General features: G+C 43.7%; 1 protein-coding gene and 1 pseudogene across 1 annotated transcript; one reads left to right on the top strand and one right to left on the bottom strand.

Moving 5' to 3' along the window:
• Positions 1–835: 835 nt before the first annotated feature.
• LOC110495791 lies at positions 836–15,909 on the bottom strand (annotated as a pseudogene).
• A 4,086-nt stretch (positions 15,910–19,995) lies between these two features.
• Positions 19,996–24,759, top strand: LOC110495789 (retinol dehydrogenase 7). The gene is made up of 5 exons (XM_021571218.2): positions 19,996–20,125; positions 22,535–22,849; positions 23,489–23,747; positions 23,952–24,115; positions 24,339–24,759. Exons 2-5 carry the CDS (start codon positions 22,537–22,539, stop codon positions 24,560–24,562), a joined length of 960 nt encoding a protein of 319 aa, XP_021426893.2. The 5' UTR covers positions 19,996–20,125; positions 22,535–22,536; the 3' UTR covers positions 24,563–24,759.
• Positions 24,760–25,862: the final 1,103 nt, after the last annotated feature.

Genomic DNA, 25,862 nt, shown 5'->3' with positions numbered 1-25,862 from the left:
GGCAAGGTCTAGATTTGACTCATATCCAATTTTAGACAACTAACTTCACATTTCATCTTTACCAAAACATTCTCTTTGATTTGGAGATTTTCCATACAACGTACAATGTATAAACATCAAACATATACTAGGTAAACTGTTGACGTTACAAGGTTTTCGTAATAACGTTATCTATTAACCTTTAATAACCAAACAAAAATGACATACATGTTCATAGTCCCTCCATCATCATGACCACCATTGTGGCTGACGGAAACCATTGTTCCAAAGTCCCTTTATTTCATGTTTAATGTTCTGAGGCTGGTTCTCCATAGTAACAGGACAAAAGGAATTTGTCTGTGGCCTAAGATTTACCAGGGGCGTGAGGGGTCATAAAACCCCCCACATCTTCAGACCCCTAGATCTCTCCTCCTCTGTTGGGGTTGATCAGGACAGTCATGACAAGGTTGAGGAGTCATCTTTAGAAGTGGATGACATCGTGGAGGTTGATGACTGGGCAAGACTTATTAGAGCACGTTAGCCCCACTTCTCACCCACTAAGTCAACAGAGACCCAGACACTCACCGCAACACTTGGTTCCAGGATACCGGCTCGCCGTTATCAATCAATGTTGTATTGACGCTACATGGCACAAAGTCAAACAGTGTCCTCTTAGCGGACGGATTGTGAGCAGAAAGCCAAGAGAGATTATATTGCTTCACCCGCATACTAATTCACCCGTTGTCTGGGTGCTGGGAATCTGGGATGCACTGATGAAGACTCCATTCCATAAGGTCAGAGCGGTGTGATCACACATTACCGTTGATGGATGGACGCAGCAAATCTCATCCTGGTGTCAGGTCACGGTGTCACGGTGTCAGTCATGGAAGTATCAACAAGACCTGGTGTAGGGAATACTGTAGTACTAGTCTGTAGTACTAGTCTGTCCCAGGCTCTTCAATGAGTCTGTTATCTTAACCTTTGACTTAGGAAAATCAACTGTAAATGAATGTATTATCGTCTGCAGGCAATTTAAATGCACCATATTTGATTTAAGAATAAAAAGGTTCCATTAAAAATAAATAAAAAAATTCAATCGTAAATGTATAATAGTAAACACAGTACAAACGGTCGACAATTGTAAACAGTTACTTTATACCCTCAATGTAGATTTTGGATTCATTTTATTCTTATGCAATACAGTTAATTGCAAAAAAAATAAAAACTCAAAGATTAAAGGTTGCCACTCAGACCTACAGTATTCTCAGACATACTGTTTACATGTAACGACAACAAATGAATACACATGGCCAATTAACACTGAAGAATGTGTGACGGTTGACAGGATCCCTTCTGCAGAATAAATACTAAATGACCCGGCATGATGACCTGAACAGACATTTCCTGGTTTGGCTCCTATAACCCTGTGGAGTTAGCTGATTGATGCACCGGTGGTGACACGTTTGTAATAGGCCCCTTTGAGGGCTATGAGATGGTCATGTGGACCCTGGACATAACGGCGATGATGTCAGAGTTCTGGATGGTGGAGAGACTGTGGGCGAACACGGTGCAGGTTCGGCCCTCCCTCGCATTATCCAGCGCCTCTTGCACTGTCTGTAGCGCGCGCACACACACACACAAAGCTTTGAGCTGATTTCACAATCACCCATGACTCACCATGATTACTTGATTACTACCTCTGCCTCATACAATGGACCTAAGGCACAGGCAAATTGCATGCTTGCCTTGCCTCGTACCAATTCTAAAGCCATTTGAAATAGCTATCTGTAATAAAGCTATCTGTATAAATTTCAGTCTATCCTCATCAGGTTCAGGACTTCTTCTACTGCTCGTGATGATGACAGGCGGTTGTCATGGAGACATTACCTTCTCGCTCTCTGTGTCCAGGGCTGAAGTGGATTCGTCCAGTAGCAGGATCTTAGGGTCGCGGATAATCCCCCTGGCGATTGCTATGCGCTGCTTCTGTCTCCGAGAGAGCTGGGAGCCCTGGAACCCACGTTGGTGTCATATTTCTAAAGGGGGAAATTAAACCTTTAAAAGACTACTGTGTCAAACAAAGGGCTATAGATGCCGGATATACTCTGACAGAGTTCTTGTGACTAGAAGTTTGGCACAGAAACTGGACAATTGTATTTGGATCTTAGTGTGCGGGTATCTTTGATAGAAACAAAGATGTTAGAGTGACTTGATTTAAATGACACATCTAAATCGTTGGCGTTTCCTTCCTAATGGTGCTACAAACTTCAGTTGCAATGACAGTATTGTTTTAAGTTAGTACGCTGACAGTGCTGTTTTAAGTCTTGTTTTAAAGTTTGTACAATGTCAGTGTTGTTTTAAGTCAGTACACTGACAGCAGCATTACCTCAGGTAACGTCATGACAAAGTCGTGGAGTTGGGCTTTCTTGGATGCGGAGATGATGTCATTCAGGCTGACTTCGCGCAGGTTGTCTCCGTACTTGATGTTGTCTCCGATGCTGCAGTCAAACAGAATGGGCTCCTAGGATACGATGCCGATCTTGGAGCGCAGGTACGAGACGTTGACCTGAGTCGAGTCATGGCCATCAATAATCTGCAAATGCAACATGGAAAATCCAGTCAACTAGCCTGTGAACTAATCCAGCTCCCAGGATACCCCCACCCTCTTACAGTCTTTATACCTCTAGAGACATATATGGGGATATTGCGTGCTGCTGAGAGAAACTGAGGACTCACCACTTTGCCCTGGTCGGGGTCATAGAATCTCTCCAGTAGCTGGACGCTGGTGCTCTTCCCACAGCCACTGCTGCCCACAAAGGCCAGCGTCTGGCCGGGCTTTACCGACACGTTGAGGCCGTTCAGCACCTGGATGTCTGGCCGGGTCGGTTACGTGAACTTACAGTCAATGAACTCTTAAGTTCCCGCTGAAATCAGACTGGACGAGAGAGAGAGGGGGCGTGAGCAAGAGAGAGACATGGGGCGTGAGCAAGAGAGAGAGAGGGGGCGTGAGCAAGAGAGAGAGAGAATGAGTGTGTGTTTGTGTGCGCTTGAGCAACATGTACCCATTTGTCCCCCTCGTTGCTGTAGACGCTGATCTTTGGCACGCAGTCGAGGAGCTGGAAGAAGCGGGCAGCTGAGATCTTGGCCTCGGCGTAGTCTGGGGGTGTAGGAAGAGGCTCGGCCCAGCGCTGTGCCACTTGTCACTATGGCTGAGTTCACTCTGAACCAATCACAGAGAGACAATGCGGTTTAGTCAAGTTAATATATAGGAATTAACAAAGGTGGTGTTGGTAGTGGAATACATCTTGGACAATGTGATTTCATGGTCTGTTTATGAAGTAGACATACAGGCAGACAGGCAGACAGTTTCTCTCACCTGAAGACCAGGCTGTAGTGGAGGCCCTCCTGGCGCACCAGGTACCCTCCAAACCTGTAGGAGGCGCTGTTGGACATGAAGACAACACAATGGACGAAGCCGTAGCAGGCGCTGTACACGTTGGCCTTCTGCTTGGCGGCCTGGTACGGAACCTCCAGGTGAGCCTCGTACATCTCCACAAAGCTCTGTTCCTTCCCCAGTTAACAAAGGTGATGGTGCGGATGTTGTTCAGGGCCTCGCCAGAGATCTACAAAAGATACCACAGAGATGTCGCAACCACCCACCACTACCACCGTTTAAGTCTAGAATAGGAAGTAGGAACTGTATACAGTACAGGAACTCTACGCATGATCTCTAACACACTGTAAGGTAAGCCCTCCAGTGGGTTTACTGTGACGAGGTTACAGGAAGCGCTCACCTGATGTCTATAACAGACATTACAATAGTTACAGTCTGAAATATCTTACAATATGACACAACGGAAGTTCTGTGGTAGTGACTTTGCTTGAACGACCCTAACAGAAGCTTTCGAGAAACATGTTGATAACGTGTTGATAACTAATGTGAGAAGTTAGTGACAATTCACTTCCAGTCACAGTAGCACTATGTGACTCCAGCCTGTTACAAACAGCCCTGGCCAGTGAGTCGGTGGAGTGCGGTAGAGTACAGTGGAGTACTGTAGCCTACCCGACTTGCATCCTCCATGGCCTGTTTGTCCTGCTTGGCAAAGCCAGTGAGCATCTTAGCCTGGAAGCATCCGGAAAGAGCCAGGGAGGGCAGGAAGCACATGATGACCACGCTGAGCTTCCAGCTGAAATAGAAGGAAATGATGACGGCCACGCCAATGTTGGTCAGAGAGTTAACGATCATGCCGATCTGAGAGCCCGTGGCCTAGGAGAGGACGAGGGAGCGGTGTCAATCACTTTGGGTCGGATTAGGTTATTTACCCAGAATGCCAGATGGGTGAGGTTTTCTTTTGGGTCTGCTGCATTAGTTCCAAATCCCTCCATTAAATCAAGTATTTGAAAGACACTAATACTATTTGGTCTGGAGTCTGGTAACTGCCCTCTATGAGGACTATATGAGGACTATATGAGGACTATATGAGGTCCATACTGACCCCTTGGACCTGTGTGGTCAAAGCCCCAGGGCTGTTCCTGTGGTCATCAAACCAGCCCACCTCCTGACCCAACATGGCGTGGAAACTCATCCTCCTCAAGTGCCTTGTCAGCAGCTCCCCAGACTTAGAGAAGTCATAGCCCTGAGGGAGACACCGACACCATCTGATCAGGTTAAGGGAAATGAATGACAAAAAGACAGATGAAATAGGCTTCTCTTTTCACGGAGTTTGGAGAAGCGGGAGAAAGGATCCGGTTGATGTGAAGATTAAATATGTATTTTAGAACAAGTAACAAAAGAAAGGTGCGCAGGGAGGGAGGGAGGGAGGGAGGGAGGGAGGGAGGGAGGGAGGGACATGTACTTGGAGCAAATGGGTGATGAAGGAGGTCACTCCGACCAGCACAAAGAACATGCAGATACCATTGATCTCCCTCCTCTGAGCCTCTGGGTCTGGTATGGAGAATGTCTACAGGAACCAACCATTGCACTTCCGGCGCCGACAGAGATGGTCGCCTCGCTTCGCGTTCCTAGGAAACTATGCAGTATTTTTTTTTTTTTACGTGTTATTTATTACATTGGTACCCCAGGTAATCTTAGGTTTTATTACATACAGTCAGGAGAAACTACTGGATATAAGAGCAACGTCAACTCACCATCATTATGACCAGGAATACGACTTTCCCAAAGCGGATTCTGTGTTTTTCCCACCACCCGGGACAATGGATCGGATCCCAGCCGGCGAACCAATACAACGACGCCGTAAAAGGGGAAGACGAAGCGGTCTTCTGGTCAGGCTCCGGAGATGGGCACATTGCGCACCACTCCCTAGCATACTACTCTCCAATGTCCAGTCTCTTGACAACAAGGTTGATGAATTCTGAGCAAGGCTAGCATTCCAGAGAGACATAAGAGACTGTAACGTTCTTTGCTTCACGGAAACATGGCTCACTCGAGACACGCTATTGGAGTCGGTACTGCCAGCTGGTTTCTTCACGCATCGCGCTGACAGAAACAAGCATCTTTCTGGTAAAAAGAGGGGCGGTGGGGTATGCCTTATGATTAACGAGACGTGATGTGATCATAACAACACACAGGAACTCAAGTCCTTCTGTTCACCTGACTTAGAATTCCTCACAATCAAATGTCGACAACATTATCTACCAAGAGAATTCTCTTCGATCATAATCACAGCAGTATATATTCCCCCCCAAGCAGACACATCGACGGCCCTGAACAAACTTTATTTGACTCTATGTAAACTGGAAACCACATATCCTGAGGCTGCATTCATTGTAGCTGGGGATTTTAACAAGGCTAATCTGAAAACAAAACTCCCTAAATTCTATCAGCATATCGATTGAGCTACCAGGGCTAGTAAAACCCTGGATCATTGTTATTCTAACTTCCGCGACGCATATAAGGCCCTCTCCCGCCCTCCTTTTGGAAAAGCTGACCACGATTCCATTTTGTTGCTTCCAGCCTATAGACAGAAACTAAAACAGGAAGCTCCCGCTCTCAGGTCTGTTCAGCACTGGTCCGACCAATCTGATTCCACGCTTCAAGATTGCTTCGATCACGTGGATTGGGATATGTTCCGCATTGTGTCAAACAACAACATTGACGAATACGCTGATGGTGAGCGAGTTCATTAGCAAGTGCATTGGCGATATCGTACCCACAACAACTATTAAAACATTCCCCAACCAGAAACCGTGGATTGATGGCAGCATTCGCGTGAAACTGAAAGAGCGAACCACTGCTTTTAACCAGGGCAAGGTGACCGGAAACATGACCGAATACAAACAGTGCAGCTATTCCCTCCGCGAAGCAATCAAACAAGCTAAGCGTCAGTATAGAGACAAAGTAGAGTCGCAATTCAATGGCTTAGACACAAGAGGTATGTGGCAGGTTCTACAGTCAATCACGGATTACAAAAAGAAACCAGCCCCTTCGCGGACCAGGATGTCTTGCTCCCAGACAGACTAAACAACTTCTTTGCTCGCTTTGAGGACAATACAGTGCCACTGACACGGCCCGCTACCAAAACCTCCTTCACTGCAGCCGACGTGAGTAAAACATTTAAACGTGTTAACCCTCGCAAGGCTGCAGGCCCAGACGGCATCCCCAGCCGTGTCCTCAGAGCATGCACAGACAAACTGGCTGGTGTGTTTACGGACATATTCAATCAATCCTTATCCCAGTCTGCTGTTCCCACATGCTTCAAGATGGCCACCATTGTTCCTGTTCCCAAGAAAGCTAAGGTAACTGAGCTAAAGGTAACTTCCGTCATCATGAAGTGCTTTGAGAGACTAGTCAAGGACCATATCACCTCCACCCTACCTGACACCCTAGACCCACTCCAATTTGATTACCGCCCCAATAGGTCCACAGATGACACAATCGCAAGCACACTGCACACTGCCCTAACCCATCTGGACAAGAGGAATACCTATGTGAGAATGCTGTTCATCGACTACAGCTCAGCATTTAACACCATAGTACCCTCCAAACTTGTCATCAAGCTCGAGACACTGGGTCTCGACCCCGCCCTGTGCAACTGGGTACTGGACTTTCTGACGGGCCGCCCCCATGTGGTGAGGGAAGGTAACAACATCTCCACCCCGCTGATACTCAACAATGGGGCACCACAAGGGTGCGTTCTGAGCACTCTCCTGTTCACCCACGACTGCATGGCCATGCACGCCTCCAACTCAATCATCAAGTTTGCAGGCAACACTACAGTGGTAGGCTTGATTACCAACAACGATGAGATGGCCTACAGGGAGGAGGTGAGGGCCCCCGGAGTGTGGTGTCAGGACAATAACCTCACACTCAACGTCAACAAAACAAAGGAGATGATCGTAGACTTCAGGAAACAGCAGAGGGAGTACCCCAATATCCACATCAACGGGACAGAGGTGGAGAGGGTAGTAAGTTTTAAGTTCCTTGGCGTACACATCACAGACAAACTGAAATGGTCCACCCACAAAGACAGCGTGGTGAAGAATGCGCATCAGCGCCTCTTCAACCTCAGGAGGCTGAAGAAGTTCGGCTTGTCACCAAAAGCACTCACAAACTTTTACAGATGCACAATTGAGAGCATCCTTTCGGGCTGTGTCACTGCCTGGTACGGCAACTGCTCCGCCCACAACTGTAAGGCTCTCCAGAGGGTAGTGAGGTCTGCACAACGCATCACCGGGGGCAAACAACCTGCCCTCCAGGACTCCTACACCACCAGATGTCACAGGAAGGCCATAAAGATCATCAAGGACAACAACCACCCGAGCCACTGCCTGGTCACCCCGCTATCATCCAGAAGGCGAGGTCAGAACAGGTGATTCAAAGCAGGGACCGAGAGACTGAAAAACAGCTTCTATCTCAAGGCCATCAGACTGTTAAACAGCCACCATTACCATTGAGCTGCTGCTGCCATACATGTAAAAAATGTATCACTAGCCACTTTAAACAATGCCACTTAATGTAATGTTTACATACCCTACATTACTCATCTCATATGTATATACTGTACTCGATACCATCTACTGCATCTTGCCTATGCCGTTCTGTACCATCACTCATTCATATATCTTTATGTACATATTATTCATCCCTTTACACTTGTGTGTGTATAAGGTAGCTGTTGTGAAATTGTTAGATTAGATTACTCGTTGGTTATTACTGCACTGTCGGAACTAGAAGCACAAGCATTTCACTACACTCACATCAACATCTGCTAACCATGTGTATGTGACAAATCAAATTTGATTTGATTTGAGGAATACACACACATACACACATACACTTATTAAGTTAATGAACCGATATTCAATGAAGACGGTCTTGGTTATTACTCCACCCCTCCACCTTACCCCCAGAATCTGACTGAAGAGCAGGGAGTACACTGGGTTGACTCCTCCTTTGACAGCAGCTCCGATGGTTCCAAACAGCATGTAGGGCCATTCAGGGGCATTGTACTTCAGGATCCTGGTCACTGGAGCAGGCTCAACATGCTCCTCCACCTCCTCTACAAAGGCACTCTGGACACAAACACACGTGCATGGACTGTGGATACATGTCTAACAAATGCACACGTGTAAACTGTAGATTACCTGGAAAGGGTAAGTAGTAAGTAACCCCCGTTTAACCCTGTTGATGACTTCCATACCAACCTCCTTCACACACACACACACACACACACACAGACCTTGCCCGCGTCTGCCTGAGATACAAAGGATTCTGCTTCTGGAATGAGGTTGGACAGCTGTGAGCAGGTCCTCTTCCTGATAGAGGCTCTGAACATGTCAGTGCACTACCAAGATACAAAATGGCTTCATCAGTCAGTATTCTGGCACAAAATGTCTGCCGTGCTTCACCCAGATGTGTGTCGGATTACAAGGAAACCAGATGTGAGTGAGGCCTTGTGAAAAGAATGTGAAGTGCATCATGAGAGATGTAGTTCTACAGTACCTGAGACTGGCCCTGTATCTTCTATAAGGTACGCACCAACATCTCCATCTCCCTGGATAGATTCTTCTGCTCTGGTTCGTCGTTGCCCGCAATGACACAGGCAAAAGGAGGGAGGTTATTACACAAAATGTTATAAGAAATGTTTTGTTAAAAATGTTCCTGCACATTAATTTCTCTCTTAATACTTTTTATGTTGACAAAAGTGCGTTCAAGTCAACTTTAGAATTTTGGCAAAGGATGGGAATGCATTGATCTCATAGGGACCTACTCTGTCTGGCCTTCCAGTTGAGAGCCTTGTCTCCTTGGCTTTGTAGGGTGACCAGAGTGAAGTAAACACCATTCCTCTCCAGCTTGCCCCCTCTCCACATATTGCCCCCTCTATTGCCCCCTCTCCCCTTGCCCCCTCTCCACCGCCCGCCCATGCTCGTAGCCCACGATCACGTCCGCGTTCTTAATGGTGGACAGACGATGGGCTATGGAGATGGTGGTGCGGCCATTGCGTACCTTATAGAAGATAAACACGAGACCGTTATCCTACCTGGCTACTGTAAATATGGTTATTTTCATGGTTGTTTTTCTACCATTTGTCACGTACTTAGGTCTGATCCTGTTGTATGAAAGATGATACGAAAACACAATCTATCGTCAGAGTTATCCTAACTATTATCACTGTAATTAATTGATCCTAGCAGAGACACTTCCTGGTCACTTCCTGCTTTATTTAGGGAAGAGGGTGCTATTTGGGACGCAACCACCCACTTTGTCCAGAGCCTCCTGTACCACAGCCTCACTCTCATTGTCCAGAGTGGAGGTGGCCATGTCCAGCAGTAGGATCCGGGGGTTCCTGACCAGGGCCCGGGCGATGGCGATACGCTGCTTCTGACCGCTGCTCATCTGACCTCTGCCCTCTCCCACCAGCGTGTCAAATTTAGCTAGCCATTTGACACCAGTTACACTAGCCCTCAATGTATAGCACGCTAAATGATGTCAACCTCACCTGTGGTAGGCCTAATATAACGTTGTAGGCATTAGCCTCTTTGGTGGCATGGATGATGTCATCCAGGGTGACTCCGGGGTGACCGTAGCGGATATTCTCGCCGATGGTTGTGGCGAACAGCACGGGCTCCTGCTCCACGATGCCCATCAACGAACGTAGCCATTGGATGTTCAGGCCTCTGATGTCATGGACATCCAAGGTCACCTGAGACAAGGCATAAACAAGGAGAAAGAGAGGATGGGAGGGAGGGAGAAAAATTGGATATTTCAAATGTCTCTACACTATTTCCTCTAAAGACTCTCTCAATGATACACTTTAGTGGAGGTGCACGTTTGTATTGATAGAGGTAGCATTATTTTACTAATGTGTTACATCATGTTAAATATAAACTCGGCAAAAAAAGAAACGTTCTCATTGTCAACTGAGTTTATTTTCAGCAAACTTAACGTGTAAATATTTGTATGAACATAACAAGATTCAACAACTGAGACATAACCTGAACAAGTTCCACACACCTGTGACTAACATAAATGGAATAATGTGTCCCTGAACAAAGGGGGGGTCAAAATCAAAAGTAACAGTCAGTATCTGGTGTGGCCAACAGCTGCATGAAGTACTGCAGTGCATCTCCTCCACATGGACTGCTCCAGATTTGCCGGTTCTTGCTGTGAGATGTTACCGGGCTCCGGGCTCTTCGCTGGCCATGGCAGAACTGACATTCCTGTCTTGCAGGAAATCACGCACAGAACGAGCAGTATGGCTGGTGGCATTGTCATGCTGGAGGGTCATGTCAAGATGAGCCTGCAGGAAGGGTACCACATGAGGAAGGAGGATGTCTTCCCTGTAACGCACAGCACTGAGATTGCCTGCAATGACAACAAGCTCATGTCCGATGATGCTGTGACACACCGTCCCAGACCATGACGGACCCTCCACCTCGATCCCGCTCCAGAGCACAGGCCTCGGTGTAACGCTCATTCCTTCGACGATAAATGTGAATCCGACCATCACCCCTGGTGAGACAAAACCCTGACTCGTCAGGGAAGAGCACTTTGTGCCAGTCCTGTCTGGTCCAGCGACGGTGGGTTTGTGCCTATAGGCGACATTGTTGCCAGTGATGTCTGGTGAGGACCTGCCTTACAACAGGCCTACAAGCCCTCAAGCCAGCCTCTCTCAGCCTATTGCGGACAGTCTGAGCACTGATGGAGGGATTGTGCGTTCCTGGTGTAACGCTGGTAATTGTTGTTGCCATCCTGTACCTGTCCCGCAGGTGTGATGTTTGGATGTACCAATCCTCTGCAGGTGTTGTTACACGTGGTATGCCACTGCGAGTCAGATCAGCTGTCCGTCCTGTCTCTCTGTAGTGCTGTCTTAGGCATCTCACTGTACGGACATTGCAATTTATTGCCCTGGCCACATCTGCAGTCCTCATGCCTCCTTGCAGAATGCCTAAGGCACGTTCAGGGACCCTGAGCAGGGACCCTGGGCATCTTTCTTCTGGTGTTTTTCAGAGTCCGTAGAAAGGCATTTTTAGTGTCCTATGTTTTCATAACTGTAACCTTAATTGCCTACAGTCTGTAAGCAGTTAGTGTCTTAACGACCATTCCACAGGTGCATGTTCATTCATTGTTTATGGTTCATTGAACAAACATGGGAAACAGTTTTTAAACCTTTACAATGAATATCTGTGAAGTTATTTGGATTTTTACGAATTATCTTTGAAAGACAGGGTTCTGAAAAAGGGACATTTCTTTTTTTTCCTGAGTTTATGTAATGGAAGATAACTTACCATGCCCTCCTTCGGGTCGTAGAATCGTTGGATGAGCTGCACGGCAGTACTCTTCCCCGCTCCACTGGGCCCCACAAAGGTGGTCGTCTCGTCAGAATTCACTGCTACACTCAGCTGGTCCAGGATCTGACACGGCACAAAACAAATTACAGACTGCATCTTTACGGAAATATTCCACGATTGCCCTGCGACACAATAATCAGATGCATGTCGTCGTTATAGGAAATACAAAGCCACAATACCACGACTTCAGGTCTGGATGGGTAGTGAAAAGGTGACGTTATAGAACTCAATGTCCCCTTTGACCTTGTCCAGTCTGTACCCTGCTTCTGAGAGGCAGTCGATGTCCGGCCCCTAGGCACAGTGACACAGCCAGACAAATGGCAGTGTTAACCACCAGGGCTGTGTAAAGTGAGCGTGTACACAGTATATTGAATGCTCAATGAAATTCTCCAACAATGTTGTGATTCCCACCCTGTCGATGGTCTCAAAGATGATGGTAGCAGCTCCTCTTCCTGCAGCAAATGCCTCCAGACATGGAGATGCCTGCCCTAAGTTCAGGGCTGCTATCAGCACACCAATCAAAACCTGCGATGACAGACAAGACACAGGACAGATGAGGTGATTATTATTAATTCAAAAACCAAAGACATTTGATTCACAGTCTATAGCTGATCTACTTACGGACTCTTTATAAAGTATACCTTCATGGTGTTGGCCGTATGGTTACAAAATAGTACCTGTAACAGTGTTCCGGGCTGTACTCTTGTGTGTCCACCACTGGGCTGGATCCGTACCAAAAGGCCAGGGCGTAACACAGGAAGATGATAAACCACATGTAGCCTGGGAAGAAGCCCATGATCAGGCCCTTCCTGATGCCCCAACGCTGAGCTGAGATCAGGTTCTTGCCATACCTGGGAGAGAGAGAGAAAGGGATAGAGGGTTAAAGATGCAATCTGGGATCTTAAGCACGACAAAATCGTAACATATCGTACGAAATGGATTCGTAACATATCACACGAATTCCAACAAACAACTGTGATTCTTGTAGTGATGATGATGTAGTACACAATTGGATGATGTAGTACACAAAAAGCAGGGACCCGTTTTGGCTTGTAAGCACTACTTTCAAAACTACTTGCTGAAATTACACAAATGTTCTGGAGCGTCCCTTTAAACTGGGATAGAGGCCCAGCACTGGATATTATATGTAAGGCGGTGCTACTAGTTGCCCCTTAATGAGAAAACAATTAATGGAATTAACAATATATTGTGAGGCTGATCAACGTAAAGAATGTTAAATTTGGCTAGCGAGTATTGACACTTACAAATTCAGCAAGTAACTAAAGAAGAAAATGTTGGGGCAGTTTCAGTCATGTTATTATATTACCTCTCCACTTCCTTTAGCTCTCCTCTGAAAGAGGCCACTGTTCTGATGGAGGTGAGCACCTCGTCGGCTACGTCTCAAGCCTTAGCATAGGCCAGCAGCTCCTGACCTGTTAGCTTGGCCACAAACTAGACGAGAGCAGAGGAGGTAAGTAGAAAGGTGCATTCAGTACAGTACACTTACTAACACTCACCTCAATGGAGCTCATTGAGAATCGACACATAGAAAATTAATCATGTAAATCATAGGCCTAGTCCTAATACTCATAAATGAGATTTCCTTCTCACCTTTAACTTTCATTGTCTCCTTTACTAAGTGACCACTAGTAAATTGCTTTCATCTATCCATTCCTAACAGAGTTAAATGGAGAAGAGGGAAGGAAAGGGACCATTTCAGTGTATTGGGACAGGAAGTGACCACATTGATTGACGTTGACCATCCTACCAGAGCCATGAGGGCGGCGCCTATTCCAATGAGAGGGCTGGCTGCGGTGATGATGAGCGTTAACTTCCATCCCTTCACAAAGCCAATCGCAAAACCACACATGAAGGTGGTGAAGCGCTGGATAAAGATGCTCACTTGATCCGCCATGGCGTCATTGATCTTGTTGATGTCGCTGTGAAATAGCGGGGCACACCACAGACAGAGTCATGAGAATCATTAACGTTTTTCCAGGTCAGGTTCAAGAACAACAACAGAACAGGTTTGCTACAGTTTGCTACTGCAGGAAAATAATCCTGCAGCAACAGGAAATGTGAATTATTATGTGGACCATAGTTAACACCTCTTGAGTGTAGGAGGCAATATTTTGATGTTTGGATGAAAAACGTACCCATATTAAACTGCCTATTTCTCAGGCCCAGAATCTAGAATATGCATATAATTGTCAGATTAGGATAGAAGACACTCTAAAGTTTCCAAAACTGTCAAAATATTGTCTGTGAGTATAACAGAACTGATATTGCAGGCGAAAATCAAACCAGGAAGTGGCTTCTATTTTGAAAGCTCCATGTTCCATAGCCTGCCTTCGCTCCATTTAAAGGGATATCAACAAGATTCGTTTTCCTATGGTGTGAACAGTTTTTAGACATAGTTTCAGGCTTTTATTTTGAAAAATGACCGAGAAAGTTCACATCGCGTCATTGTATGGCTGGGTGCCAGCAGCGTTTTGTATGCGCAACAGCTTGGTGCAGCCATTTTCTCTCTCTCTACTATTGAAGAAGCTACAGTCCCGGTTGATATATTATCGATTATATATTGTAAAAACAACCTGAGGATTGATTATAAAAAACATTTGAAATGTTTCCTCGATCATTACGGATAGTATTTGGAATTTTCGTTTGCGATGTCGTGACCGCTCGAGCCTGTGGATTTCTGAACATAACGCGCCAAAGGAGGTATTTTGGATATAAAAATTATCTTTATGGAACAAAAGGAACATTTATTGTGTAACTGGGAGTCTCGTGAGTGCAAACATCCGAAGATCATCAACGGTAAGAGATTTAATCCATTGCTTTTCTGACTTTCGTGACCAATCTACTTGGCTGCTAGCTGTTTGTAATATTTTGTCTACTGAGAGAGATGTGCTTACATAAACGCTTGGTATGTTTCGCTGAAAAGCTTTATTGAAATCTGACACGCAAGGTGGATTAACAACAAGCTAAGCTATGTTTTTCTAAATTGCACTTGTGATTTCATGAAAATGTTGTATTTTTAGTAGTTAAATTTGAATTTGGCGCTCTGCAATTCAGCGGTGGTTGACGAAAATGATCCCGCTAACGGGATGGGTGCATCAAGAAGTTAATTAATGGACATTTTTGTAGGGGTTGATACAGGTTTTGTTAGGGCAAATAAAGTCTGAAATTTCAAATCCCAACCAAAATGATTGGATCTGAGTACCTTTATACTTTATAGAACTGCAGAATTTCCCTAACAGTTTGTTTTAAAACTCAAATACACTACACTACCTGCTGTGTAGGAAAATTCTCAGCAACAAAAGAGTGATCAAATTAAGATCCTACATCTGTACTGGTCCTAAACATGACAATAAATGCAAAACTTTCCCAGAACTTTTTCTCTTAAAACCTAAAAGTGGAATTTTGGTCTGTGTTTTTCTCTTACTCTGACATGTGTGTGTTTAACTCTCCAGTCGAGGTGCAGTTGAACCAGCCAATCTCCATCCTCATCACCTTCCTGAAGTACATCTTTCTGATGATCTGGATCTGTCGCGCTGCAGACGTCACCCACAACGTGATCTAAAAGAGAAATAAGGCATTCAAAGCAATCAAGATCTAGCGCTCTGTCATCAAACTGCTTGAACTCAGTATGTTGATGCCAACTATATTCTTACTTGAAGGTATCCTAGCAGGAAAACTGCGCATCCGATGGCAACGTAAAAGTAGGCAAAATTGGTCATCTCATACTCAATGTCCAGAAGCCTGAGAATGAATGTCATACAGATGTAGGTTAAAATATAAAATATATCTTTCTATCCTCAATCCTTGATATAGAAATTCCATGTGTAGCAAAGTTCTACTCTTCTGTGCAGCAACGAATAGGACTTACCCGCATGTTAAATTCTTCATCTTATCAGTCTTGGTGCTGTCCAGCCAGTCTGTCCATACTGACTGGTTCTTCCACTGTATGGTGTTGTTGATACGTTCCTTCCTGGGGTTCAGGAGCTCCTGTAACTCGATGTCGTACTCGATGAAGGTGTCGGTGAGCATCCCGAACACCAGCAGCATGAGAGGCTTAGCGGAACCGTGGAGGAAGGCACACACACTACCCCCCAGCATCATCAGGGTCTCCCGGCATGTGGCGAAACGGAACTGCAAATACACACACACACACACACACACACACACACACACACACACACACACCGAACACACACAACCAACCAATGGGTCAGTCATCACAACAGGTGTTCTGATAATCTGACCTACCGTCTCAGTATGTACTACCTGGACAAAAAATGCATGCTTTAACCACTGTAACCATGTAGATGGTAATATAGTCATTGCTAAAGTAAAGGCACCCCATTGGAACCTGCCTGTGTGTGATGAGTCTGTCCCATGAGGCTCCATTCTCATATTGTACCTACCATTCTTGTACATGTTTCTGATGATTTCCAGTCCAGTTGTGGTTTAAAGTTCTTATGTACAAGAGTTATGAACCAGCTCTCCCACACAAATGAGATGAAATAAAAACATCTTCATGTGACCTTCACACAACACTACACAACCGCACAGGGAATTCACTGAAGGAACCATAGAGTTAGGTACGGTTTTGTTTTATCTCTATGAAAAGAAACAAAAATAAAATACTTTACCAGCTGAAAGAAGCCAATCCTAATAGCAGCTTCCTTCTTCTTGTTTGGAGACCTGGGACAATCACAGAGAAATTAGTCAAAGCCTAAAGGACATGAGTGGGAATAATGTAGGGGGTGAAGATGGACTTACTCTGTGTTCTGTTCCAGGTTCCCCATCGTCCTGCAGCGGAGGAAAAAAAGAACATGCTATTAAATGTGACCTTGTTTTTACATGTCACAATTCTGAGAAACATGATAAGAAATGGGCTCCCGACTGCATCTCAGTGCTAGAGGTGTCACTACAGACCCTGGTTCAATTCCAGGCTGTATCACAACCGGCTGTGATTGGGAATCCCATAGGGTGATGCACAATTGGCACAGCATCGTCCGGGTTTGGCCGGAGTAGGCCTTCATTGTAAATAAGAATTTGTTCTTAACTGACTTGCCTAGTTAAATAAATAATAAATAAATAGTTTGATTTATACATTTTACCAACCAGAACTCAAATCACACAGAATATAAGTCATGACAAGTGTTGTTGTTTTTTATCTGAGGAAGATGCACTTACATGAATGCGTTGTTAGGTTCTGTAATAAAGAGATACTTACTTACTTACTTTTTGATAGCACTGTTTATGTCAGGAAAGTGACATCAAAATGATGCATTGAACATAATCATATTTATGCAGGTGTACCTTCATCAAAACAATTGTTTTCTTCTCCCAGCTTTTTGATGCTCTGTAATTTCACTGATCCAGCAGGCATCCTGGACTGTCTACAATACATTTATAAGAGGAAAAATATATAATAAAAATGAATTACAAAGCCAAAATACATCCCATTTGAAATGTATTGTATTATCACTGAGATACATACCAACTTGTTGTTTCCCAAATCCAATAAAAAACTACTTATCTCCTCTTTGCACTAAAACCCTTGTTGGATTCTGCTTCTTTACATTATAGTCAATCCAATTGTACAGTACACTAATGGTCTCCAGTCCGTACTAAGACATGTGCAGCCGAGTCCACCTGACAGCCTCGTGCCACCACTGTGTGTCTGTAGAGATTGCAGGTGGTCACTGATAGTGGGTAAAGAGTAGACTGATAGGGTGGCTGTGGGCTGGAAGATGCTGAGGCCCTCTGCACCACGTGCAAGCCAGGTCCAGGCTGGAACTTGGGGTCATACGATCGTGTTTAGAGGTAAGTGTCCTGTCGGTTCGTACTGCCCAAGGTGTTTAAGTGATCAAAGACTATGGCAAAATCTATAAGACATCCATCGATGATTGGGCTCAGTGTTACACATTCATCATATCACATTGATGACATCTACAGATATTACAGTTTATCGACCCTTCTACATGTGAACACAAACAGTGTGTGGAGACAGGATACTTTCCAAGAGTTGAAGCTAAGTCAAACACCTTCCACGTCATCTCCCTCCGGGCTGCTGTCCTCTTCAGTCCTAAACAAGCCGATATGATCTGTCTGAAATTATTATATTTCTGTTGCATTTGCATTTTAGCAGTCTTGTCATAACAGGTTCTCTCCTAACTGGGACATTTTGTTGCTTTTACTTGCTTTCATGGGGTTGGGAAGCCATTACTAACAAGCAACAGCACTTCCAATTTGAGCCCACAACCTTATTCCATGAGTAGTACTAACTCAAACCAATTTTCCTTTTTGTTTGTGAATTGTAACTGTAAAGGGTATGTTTTCCCTCCCCATTGGGAAGCAGGTGAATAGGCCTGTGTGCCCCTGGGGCTGTGACACGCTTGTGAAGGCTACTGACACGTGAAGAAAAGGTTCTGGAAACAGGCTCGTTGAAACATGCCCAAATAAGCCAACAGTTTGTTACGTAATGATTAACTCCCAGAGTAGGTAGTGTTGTCCATTATAGCAACATTATGACAATTCACTTTGCAGATCATTACAGGCCACTGCCAGCATTGTTCTTGCTCTACTGTAGCTAAACTATGGCCATTCAAATGGATTGGCAGATAGTTGTGTTTACTGACTACTAATACAGCTTGCCTAGATCAGAACTATGTCTATAGTAGTTCATCAATTAATGTAGCACAATCTGTCAATTAAAAACCTATTTTATGAAATTAACTTACGAGTGGTAAGTGATAAGTGATAAGGTGATAGATAATTATTTTGGTTGGGGTCAATGAATGTACCGATATAGGATCTAAATTTGATCACCCTGTCGCAGGAGAACTTTCCAGGAAATGTTAAACTTGCAGTGTATTTGAGGTATAAAAAGGCTTCTGAAGTTTGTAATTTCCACTTTGAAATGTGAGACTTGATTTTCCCATACGAAAAATGTATCAACCCCCCAAAAAATGTCCATTAATTATAATCCACATAATAATGAACATTTCCTGTTGCTGCAGGATCCTTTTCCTTCTGTAGCAAACTGGCTCAATTAGGATGAGCAGAAAGTATTTATATTATTGATAACGCCCGTTTTCAATAGCCTACAAGTATTTGCCGCCATCTAGTGATCATTGAAATACAAGGCATGACCTTGAGTTAGTGTTGAGTTGAACTATACTGAACAAAAATATAAACGCAACATGCAAGAGATTTTACTGAGTTACAGTTCATATAAGGAAATCAGTCATTTGAAATGAATTCATTAGGCCCTAATCTATGGATTTCACATGACTGGGCAGGGGCGCAGCCATGGGTGGGCCTGAGAGGGTAAAGGCACTTGGGAGCCAGGCCCAGCCAATCAGAATGAGTTTTTCCCCACAAAAGGGCTTTATTATAGACAGAAATATACCGCAGGTGAATAAGCCAGATGTGGAGGTCCTGGGCTGGCGTGGTTAAACATGTTCTGCGGTTGTGAGGCTGGTTGGACGTACTGCCAAATTTTCTAAAATGACGTTGGAGGCAGCTTATGGTAGAGAAATGAACATTTAATTATCTGGCAACAACTCTGGTGAACATTCCTGCCGTCAGCATGCCATTTGCACGCTCCCTCAAAACTTGTGTTGTGTGACAAAACTGCACATTTTAGAGTGGCCTTTTATTGTCCCCAGCACAATGTGTAATCCACCCACCTGTGTAATGCTGTTTAATCAGTTTCTTGACATGCCACACCTGTCAGTTGGGTGGATTATCTTGGCAAAGGAGAAATGCTCACTAACAGGGATGAAAACAAATGCGTGCACAAAATTTGAGATGAAGAAGCTTTTTGTAAATATGGAACATTTCTGTTATCTTTTATTTCAACTCAGGAAACATGGGATGAAACCTTTACATGTTTCGTTCATATTTTTGTTCAGTATATTTGAAATGATAATCCATGACAACCATATTTTAAAATGTAAAACACATTTTCTGTAAAAATCATATTTGTGTTAATTATATTGGGATTTAATATGCAATGTAATAGGTAGGCCTAATTTTAAAGAAAATGGTCATCTATTAGACATTGATGAAATATGGATAAAGGAATACGTTCATATTCCTTCCATTTTGAAGTCAAGAGAATGTGAAATGGTTTCAAGTTCCTGTCAAAGGAGGTGGAATCAAATCATTTTTGACCTAATTAATTCTAATAACATAACTTGGCTCCGATTGGTCAGAACTAGACATGTGACGTCCTTGTGCAGAGTCCTTGTGCAGAGTTTGGTCTTGAGTATTTTATGAAAATTGTTACTTTTGTTGCGCTGGCGTGGAACATTTCCGACTGGTAAGACTTCAATATTCCACCAGACTGTAGTCTTCTTGAACATGCAGAAGTTGAGGATAGGCAATCTATTATAATTGATCGAACAAATATTTATTGTTATGTGATGGGCAGTGCGCATTCATGTTATTGAAATTGAGAGTTTGACAGCTCTGACGAATAATCTTCTTTTTTTTCAATAAAAAGGCATTAATGACAATAGTTGGACATTCTTTAGGCCAACTCGTCACTATATAATTCTACTTGCAGTGTTTTTTTCTCCAATAGTAAAAAGGTCATTTGATATGGTTTCATTGGATTTTCACTTCTGTCAACGCCCTGACTGCACATATTGTGTTAGTTGAAACACCGAGAACTTGCATATAACATGAGATTACACTCAAATAGAAATGCAGGAGTGTTGCACAGATTCCTTCCAGTTTATTTGAACCACATGTTCAATAGTATTTGTTAGTTGTGGTTTTAAGGACATTTTGGCAAGAGATTGGCTCATTTTGTAGTGGATAATTTACAAAGAGCAACTGCACAAGAGAGTACACGTTGAAACAGGCACATAATAACTGTTGATCCTTGTTCTGTTCCAGCTACGGACTGTATAGCTACAATAACGTTATTACTATAAGCTACTGTTACAAGACGCATATTACTGATGAACTGTAAAAGGCAGATCCTATCATTCCACTTGATGTATGTCTAACGGCATATTGTGTAATGTGCATATTTCTGTAACTTGCTGTGATGGGCCAAGAACTTTGTTTGGTACACTGAGGAATGGTGGGTGGGGCTTAATAGAAAATGACTCAAGAAAAAGTGAGTCCCCCAGTACAATCCTACTTGAGTAAAGTGAAATAGTATTTGTGTTTTAAATATACTTAAGCATCAAAAGTAAATGTATTTGCTAAAATATATTTAAGTATCAAAAGTAAAACTATAAATAATTTCAAATTCCTTATATTAAGCAAACCAGATAGCACGATTATCTTGTTTTTTAAATTTACGGACAGCCAGGGGCACACTCCAACACTCAGACATCATTTACAAACAAAGCATTAGTGTTTAGTGAGTCTGTCAGATCAGAAGCAGTAGGGATGACCAGGTATTTTCTCTTAAGTGCGTGAATTATACAATTTCCCTGTCCTGCTAAGCATTCAAAATGTAACGAGTACTTTTGGGTGTCAGGGAAAAATGTATGGAGTAAAAAGTACATGATTTTATTCAGGAATGTAGTAAAGTAAAAGTAATCAAAAATAGGAAAGTACAGATACCCCAAAAAACTTAAGTAGTAGTACTTTAACGTATTTTTACTTAAGTACTTTACACCACTGAATGTAGCCTAGACTTTCACAATAAATCCATTATTTACTTTAAACAGGTCTAAAAAAGCATGATATGAAGAAAATTATAGTATATTTCAGAAGAAAAGAAAAGCATACTCTGAGTTGTCTTGATGTGGCTATGCCAAAATGCTGTGGGCTACACTAGTTCATTTAGCAGATAAGATTAGCTTATAATTCCATGGCATTATTTTTATATTATGAAGAATAAAATTGAACAAAGCTGAATAAAATATGAATATTTTTTCCAAACGATTTGAGGGAGTGCGCACATGCGGCGGCTATTCTGTGTTGAGCGGTTAACAAAGAAATAGGTACTCCTATATGCTTAATTTAAAGTTATTAATGTAACTTTAGTAGTTCTATAAATGTTGGGGTTTTTGTTTTGATTTTTAATTTATTGGAAGGCTGCATGACGAGACTCTAATGATGATTTGAAAAAAGTCGCTTGAAAGGCATGAGCTCTGCTTTGTTTTTTTGCATCTGTACACACTTCATCAGTCTCTCATTTGACAAGCACTTGATAATGCCTCAATTTTAACAGCAGCATCCCCTTTGTGGCCGTAATGCACCCTAAAAAATCCATGCATTTTGCAGCCCAGAGTGCTGTGTTGTGCCCTTCTCCCTGAGTGCTGCGCAATCCACAAGGCTCTCATCACGTGATCGGGTCTTTCTCACAGGCTACAAGTTAAGATAGACCCATTGGGGATGCAACTGTGTGCATCCTTATCCAATTCCGTGTTGCATATTGACGATATTGGAAGAACTGTTCACATTTACTTTTCATCAGCCAACAAGATGAGTAGGCCTAACGAACAGCAAAATCACTAGCCTATGTCAGTCTACTATCCCCCATAGAACAAAAGTTGACTATTCAATTCTGTGTGAGAAATAAATATTCCAAACATAGTCTGGGACAGTTGTGGGATGCGATAGATCCCAAATGAATACAACCAGTAGCATCTAAAAAACTATTTTATACAATGTGGCTGACACAACAGATCAGAACCTTTAGCTTAAAATGTTGATAAACTAGAGACGACTTATTAAAAGGCTGTCTGTCTCATCCTGTCCCCAGACATGTTTCTGTACCTCCTTGGACTGGTGGTGTTTTACTACCTGTACCGCTGGTTCCGGGAGATCCCAAGAGTCCCAGGCAAAGGAGACAAATATGTCTACATCACGGGGTGTGACTCTGGTTTCGGCAACCTACTGGCCAGACATCTGGACGAGCTGGGTTTCTGTGTGATCGCATCCTGCTTCACAGAGAAGGGAGAGGAAGATCTGAGGAAGGCCTGTTCAGGCAGATTCACCACCCTCCACCTGGATGTCAAAAAGAACGAGAGCGTCGACAAAGCAGCTGCTTTGATTAAAGACAAAGTTGGGGCTAGGGGTGAGTGTCTGTGTTTATATTGAAAATTAAACAGTCATCATTTGTTTCCAGTCAAATGATGCAATATTACCAGTTCAGTTACATGTGTTGACATTCATGTTGAGTGGCGGTATCTTTTAAAAAAAAATTTTTTTTTTAGCCCTTTTCTCCCCAATTTCGTGGTATCCAATTGTTAGTAGTTACTATCTTGTCTCATCGCTATAACTCCCGTACGGACTCAGGAGAGACGACGGTCGAAAGCCATGCGTCCTCCGAAACACAACCCAACCAAGCCGCACTGCTTCTTAACAAAGCGCGCATCCAACCCGGAAGCCAGCCGCACCAATGTGTCAGACCTGGTTAGCGTGCACTGCGCCCGGCCCGCTACAGAAGTTGCTAGTGCGCGATGAGACAAGGATATCCCTACCGGCCTAACCCGGACGACGCTAGGCCAATTGTGCGTCGCCCCATGGACCTCCCGGTCGCGGCTGGCTGCGACAGAGCCTGGGCTCGAACCCAGAGTCTCTGGTGGCACAGCTAGCACTGCGATGCAGTGCCTTAGACCACTGCGCCACCCGGGAGGCCCGAGTGCCGGTATCTTTGTCCTTATGTGAAATAATGCATGTTCATAGAGCTACCTAATGACCTGTCACCTTCTAGGTCTGTGGGCTGTGGTGAACAACGCAGGCGTGGCCATGCCCTCGGCCCCATGTGATTGGCTGACCATTGATGACTACAAGTCCATGCTGGACGTGAACCTGAACGGGGTCATCGCAGTCACCCTGAGTGTGCTGCCCCTCATCAAGAAGGCCAGGGGTCGCGTGGTCAACGTAGCCAGTGTGTTTGGCAGGATCAGTCCAGGTGGAGGACCTTACACTGTGTCTAAGTTTGGAGTGGAGGCCTTCAATGACAGTCTCAGGTGAAACAAGAACATTATCCTATCCATGCCATATTTTTCATCAGTGTTTAAACATTTTTTTTTTACATACATTCAGTAATCTAGCAATTGTGAACCATAAGGAATACAACTTTGACTGTTTGACTTCAGCGAATGAAACTATAAAAATCTGTAACATATCAGAGGAAATTTTGTAAACAGAAGTTTTGTTACCTTGTTTTTCAGGAGAAACATGGTACCTTTCGGAGTCAAAGTCCTCTGCATTGAGCCAGGCTTTTTCAAGACCACCATGACCGACTGGATAGTCCTGGGGAAAAGCTTCAAGCAGCTGTGGGAGAAGATGCCACAAGAAGTCAGAGATGATTATGGACATGATTATTTGGACAAGGGTAAATATAAAAGTTTTATTTTCCTACATTCTGGAATGTATTAATTTGCACAAATGTTTTCTATAGCCGATGCAAAATTTGGCTGTTTTTTTATTCAGTCTGCCCTCTGTGACATCAGTCTTCCAAAGGATTTGATCTATTCAGAAAGCATTATTCACCCCGATGTTCTAGTGTAAGTGGCCATCTTGAATAGCTAAAGACAAACCTTCTCTGTCCCTTCTAGTGGAGGTGAGGATGAGGGAGAAGCTTGACAAGATGTCCGACGCCGACCTGATGAAGGTGGTGAGCTGTATGGAGCACGCTGTCGCTGCAGTCCGTCCTCGCACCCGTTACTCGCCAGGGTGGGACGCCAAGTTCTTCTGGATCCCTATGTCCTACATGCCAACCAGGTTCGCTGACTGGCTACTGCTAAAGAAAGCCATCATTCCAGCCAAGGCTGTCTACTAAGGCTGACGTAAGATTGCCAGTGTTTATATGCTGTCAGAACAAATGCTTGATTGTGCTGTGCTACTGCTTGTCTTTAATGTATAAAACACTTTTTGTATCCTACGGTGTGCAGGCCGAAATACAGTCTGATGTAAGCTTTGCTACAGACATGGTTTAATCTCTGACAAAAAAATAAATTCCATAATTGCTATTTGGTACCACTTGTTTGCCCTCTTTTATTCAGTGCATTCTCTATGCCAGTATCAAAGATAGTGGTGACACTGAAGACAGTTCACTCAGGCCGTTCATCATTGGAGAAAAAAAAAATCAGTTAGTTTACTTAAGGGAGTGGCTCTACCATGGACACCAATTCAATCGCAGCTGGGTCTGGTCTACTTAATTCATTGACATCCATTGAAACAGAAAATTAGTGGGATGTCTCACTTCCTCTTCCATCTCTGGCCAGTATGACATGGGCAGTGTTGGGTTGGTCTTTGAGAACTTTACAAGATAAATGGGGATTAAGGTCAAGGTTTGACAGTCTTTGTCCTTGGTGTGCTGATATTGGTATGTTGAAGGTTAACCTGCAATAATTGACCAAAAAAAGTTTACAAGCTTTGAATCATTCAGAATCTTTCAACTTCACTGATATTAGCCGCTATGATTCAAATACCTCTACGTTCAGGAATGAAATATTAAATTCCATTAAAAAAATGTAATATTGGTAGAAGATAAGTACGTCTATGAAAGATTTACAAACTTATTTCGGTCTTGCAGCCCATGTCAGATTTCTACCTTAAATACATACAGTACCAGTCAAAAGTTTGGACACACCTACTCATTCAAGGTTTTTTCTTTATTTTGATGATTTTCTACATTCTAGAATAGAGAATACATCAAAACTATGAAATGGAATAATGTAGTAAGCAAAAAAGTGTTAAATCAAAATATATTTTAGAATCTTCAAAGTAGCCACCCTTTGACTCAATGACAGCTTTGCATACTCTTAGCATTCTCTCAACCAGAATCACCTGGAATGCTTTTCCAACAGTCGTTATCGAGTTCCCACATACGCTGAGCACTTGTCTGCTTTTCCTTCACTTTGCGGTTCAACTCATCCCAAACTATCTCAATTGGGTTGAGGTTGGGATATTGTGAAGGCCAGGTCATCTGATCATCAGGTCATCTGCCCTGCAACACTCTCTTTGGTCAAATAGCCCTTACACAGCCTGGAAGTATGTTTTGGGTCATTGTCCTTTTGAAAAACAAATGATAGTCCCACTAAGCGCAAACCAGATGCTGTGGTAGCCATGCTGGTTAA

This window comes from Oncorhynchus mykiss, chromosome 18 (genome assembly GCF_013265735.2).
Source record: "Oncorhynchus mykiss isolate Arlee chromosome 18, USDA_OmykA_1.1, whole genome shotgun sequence".
Lineage (NCBI taxonomy): Eukaryota > Metazoa > Chordata > Actinopteri > Salmoniformes > Salmonidae > Oncorhynchus > Oncorhynchus mykiss.
This window is presented reverse-complemented; position numbering and strand designations above follow the sequence as displayed.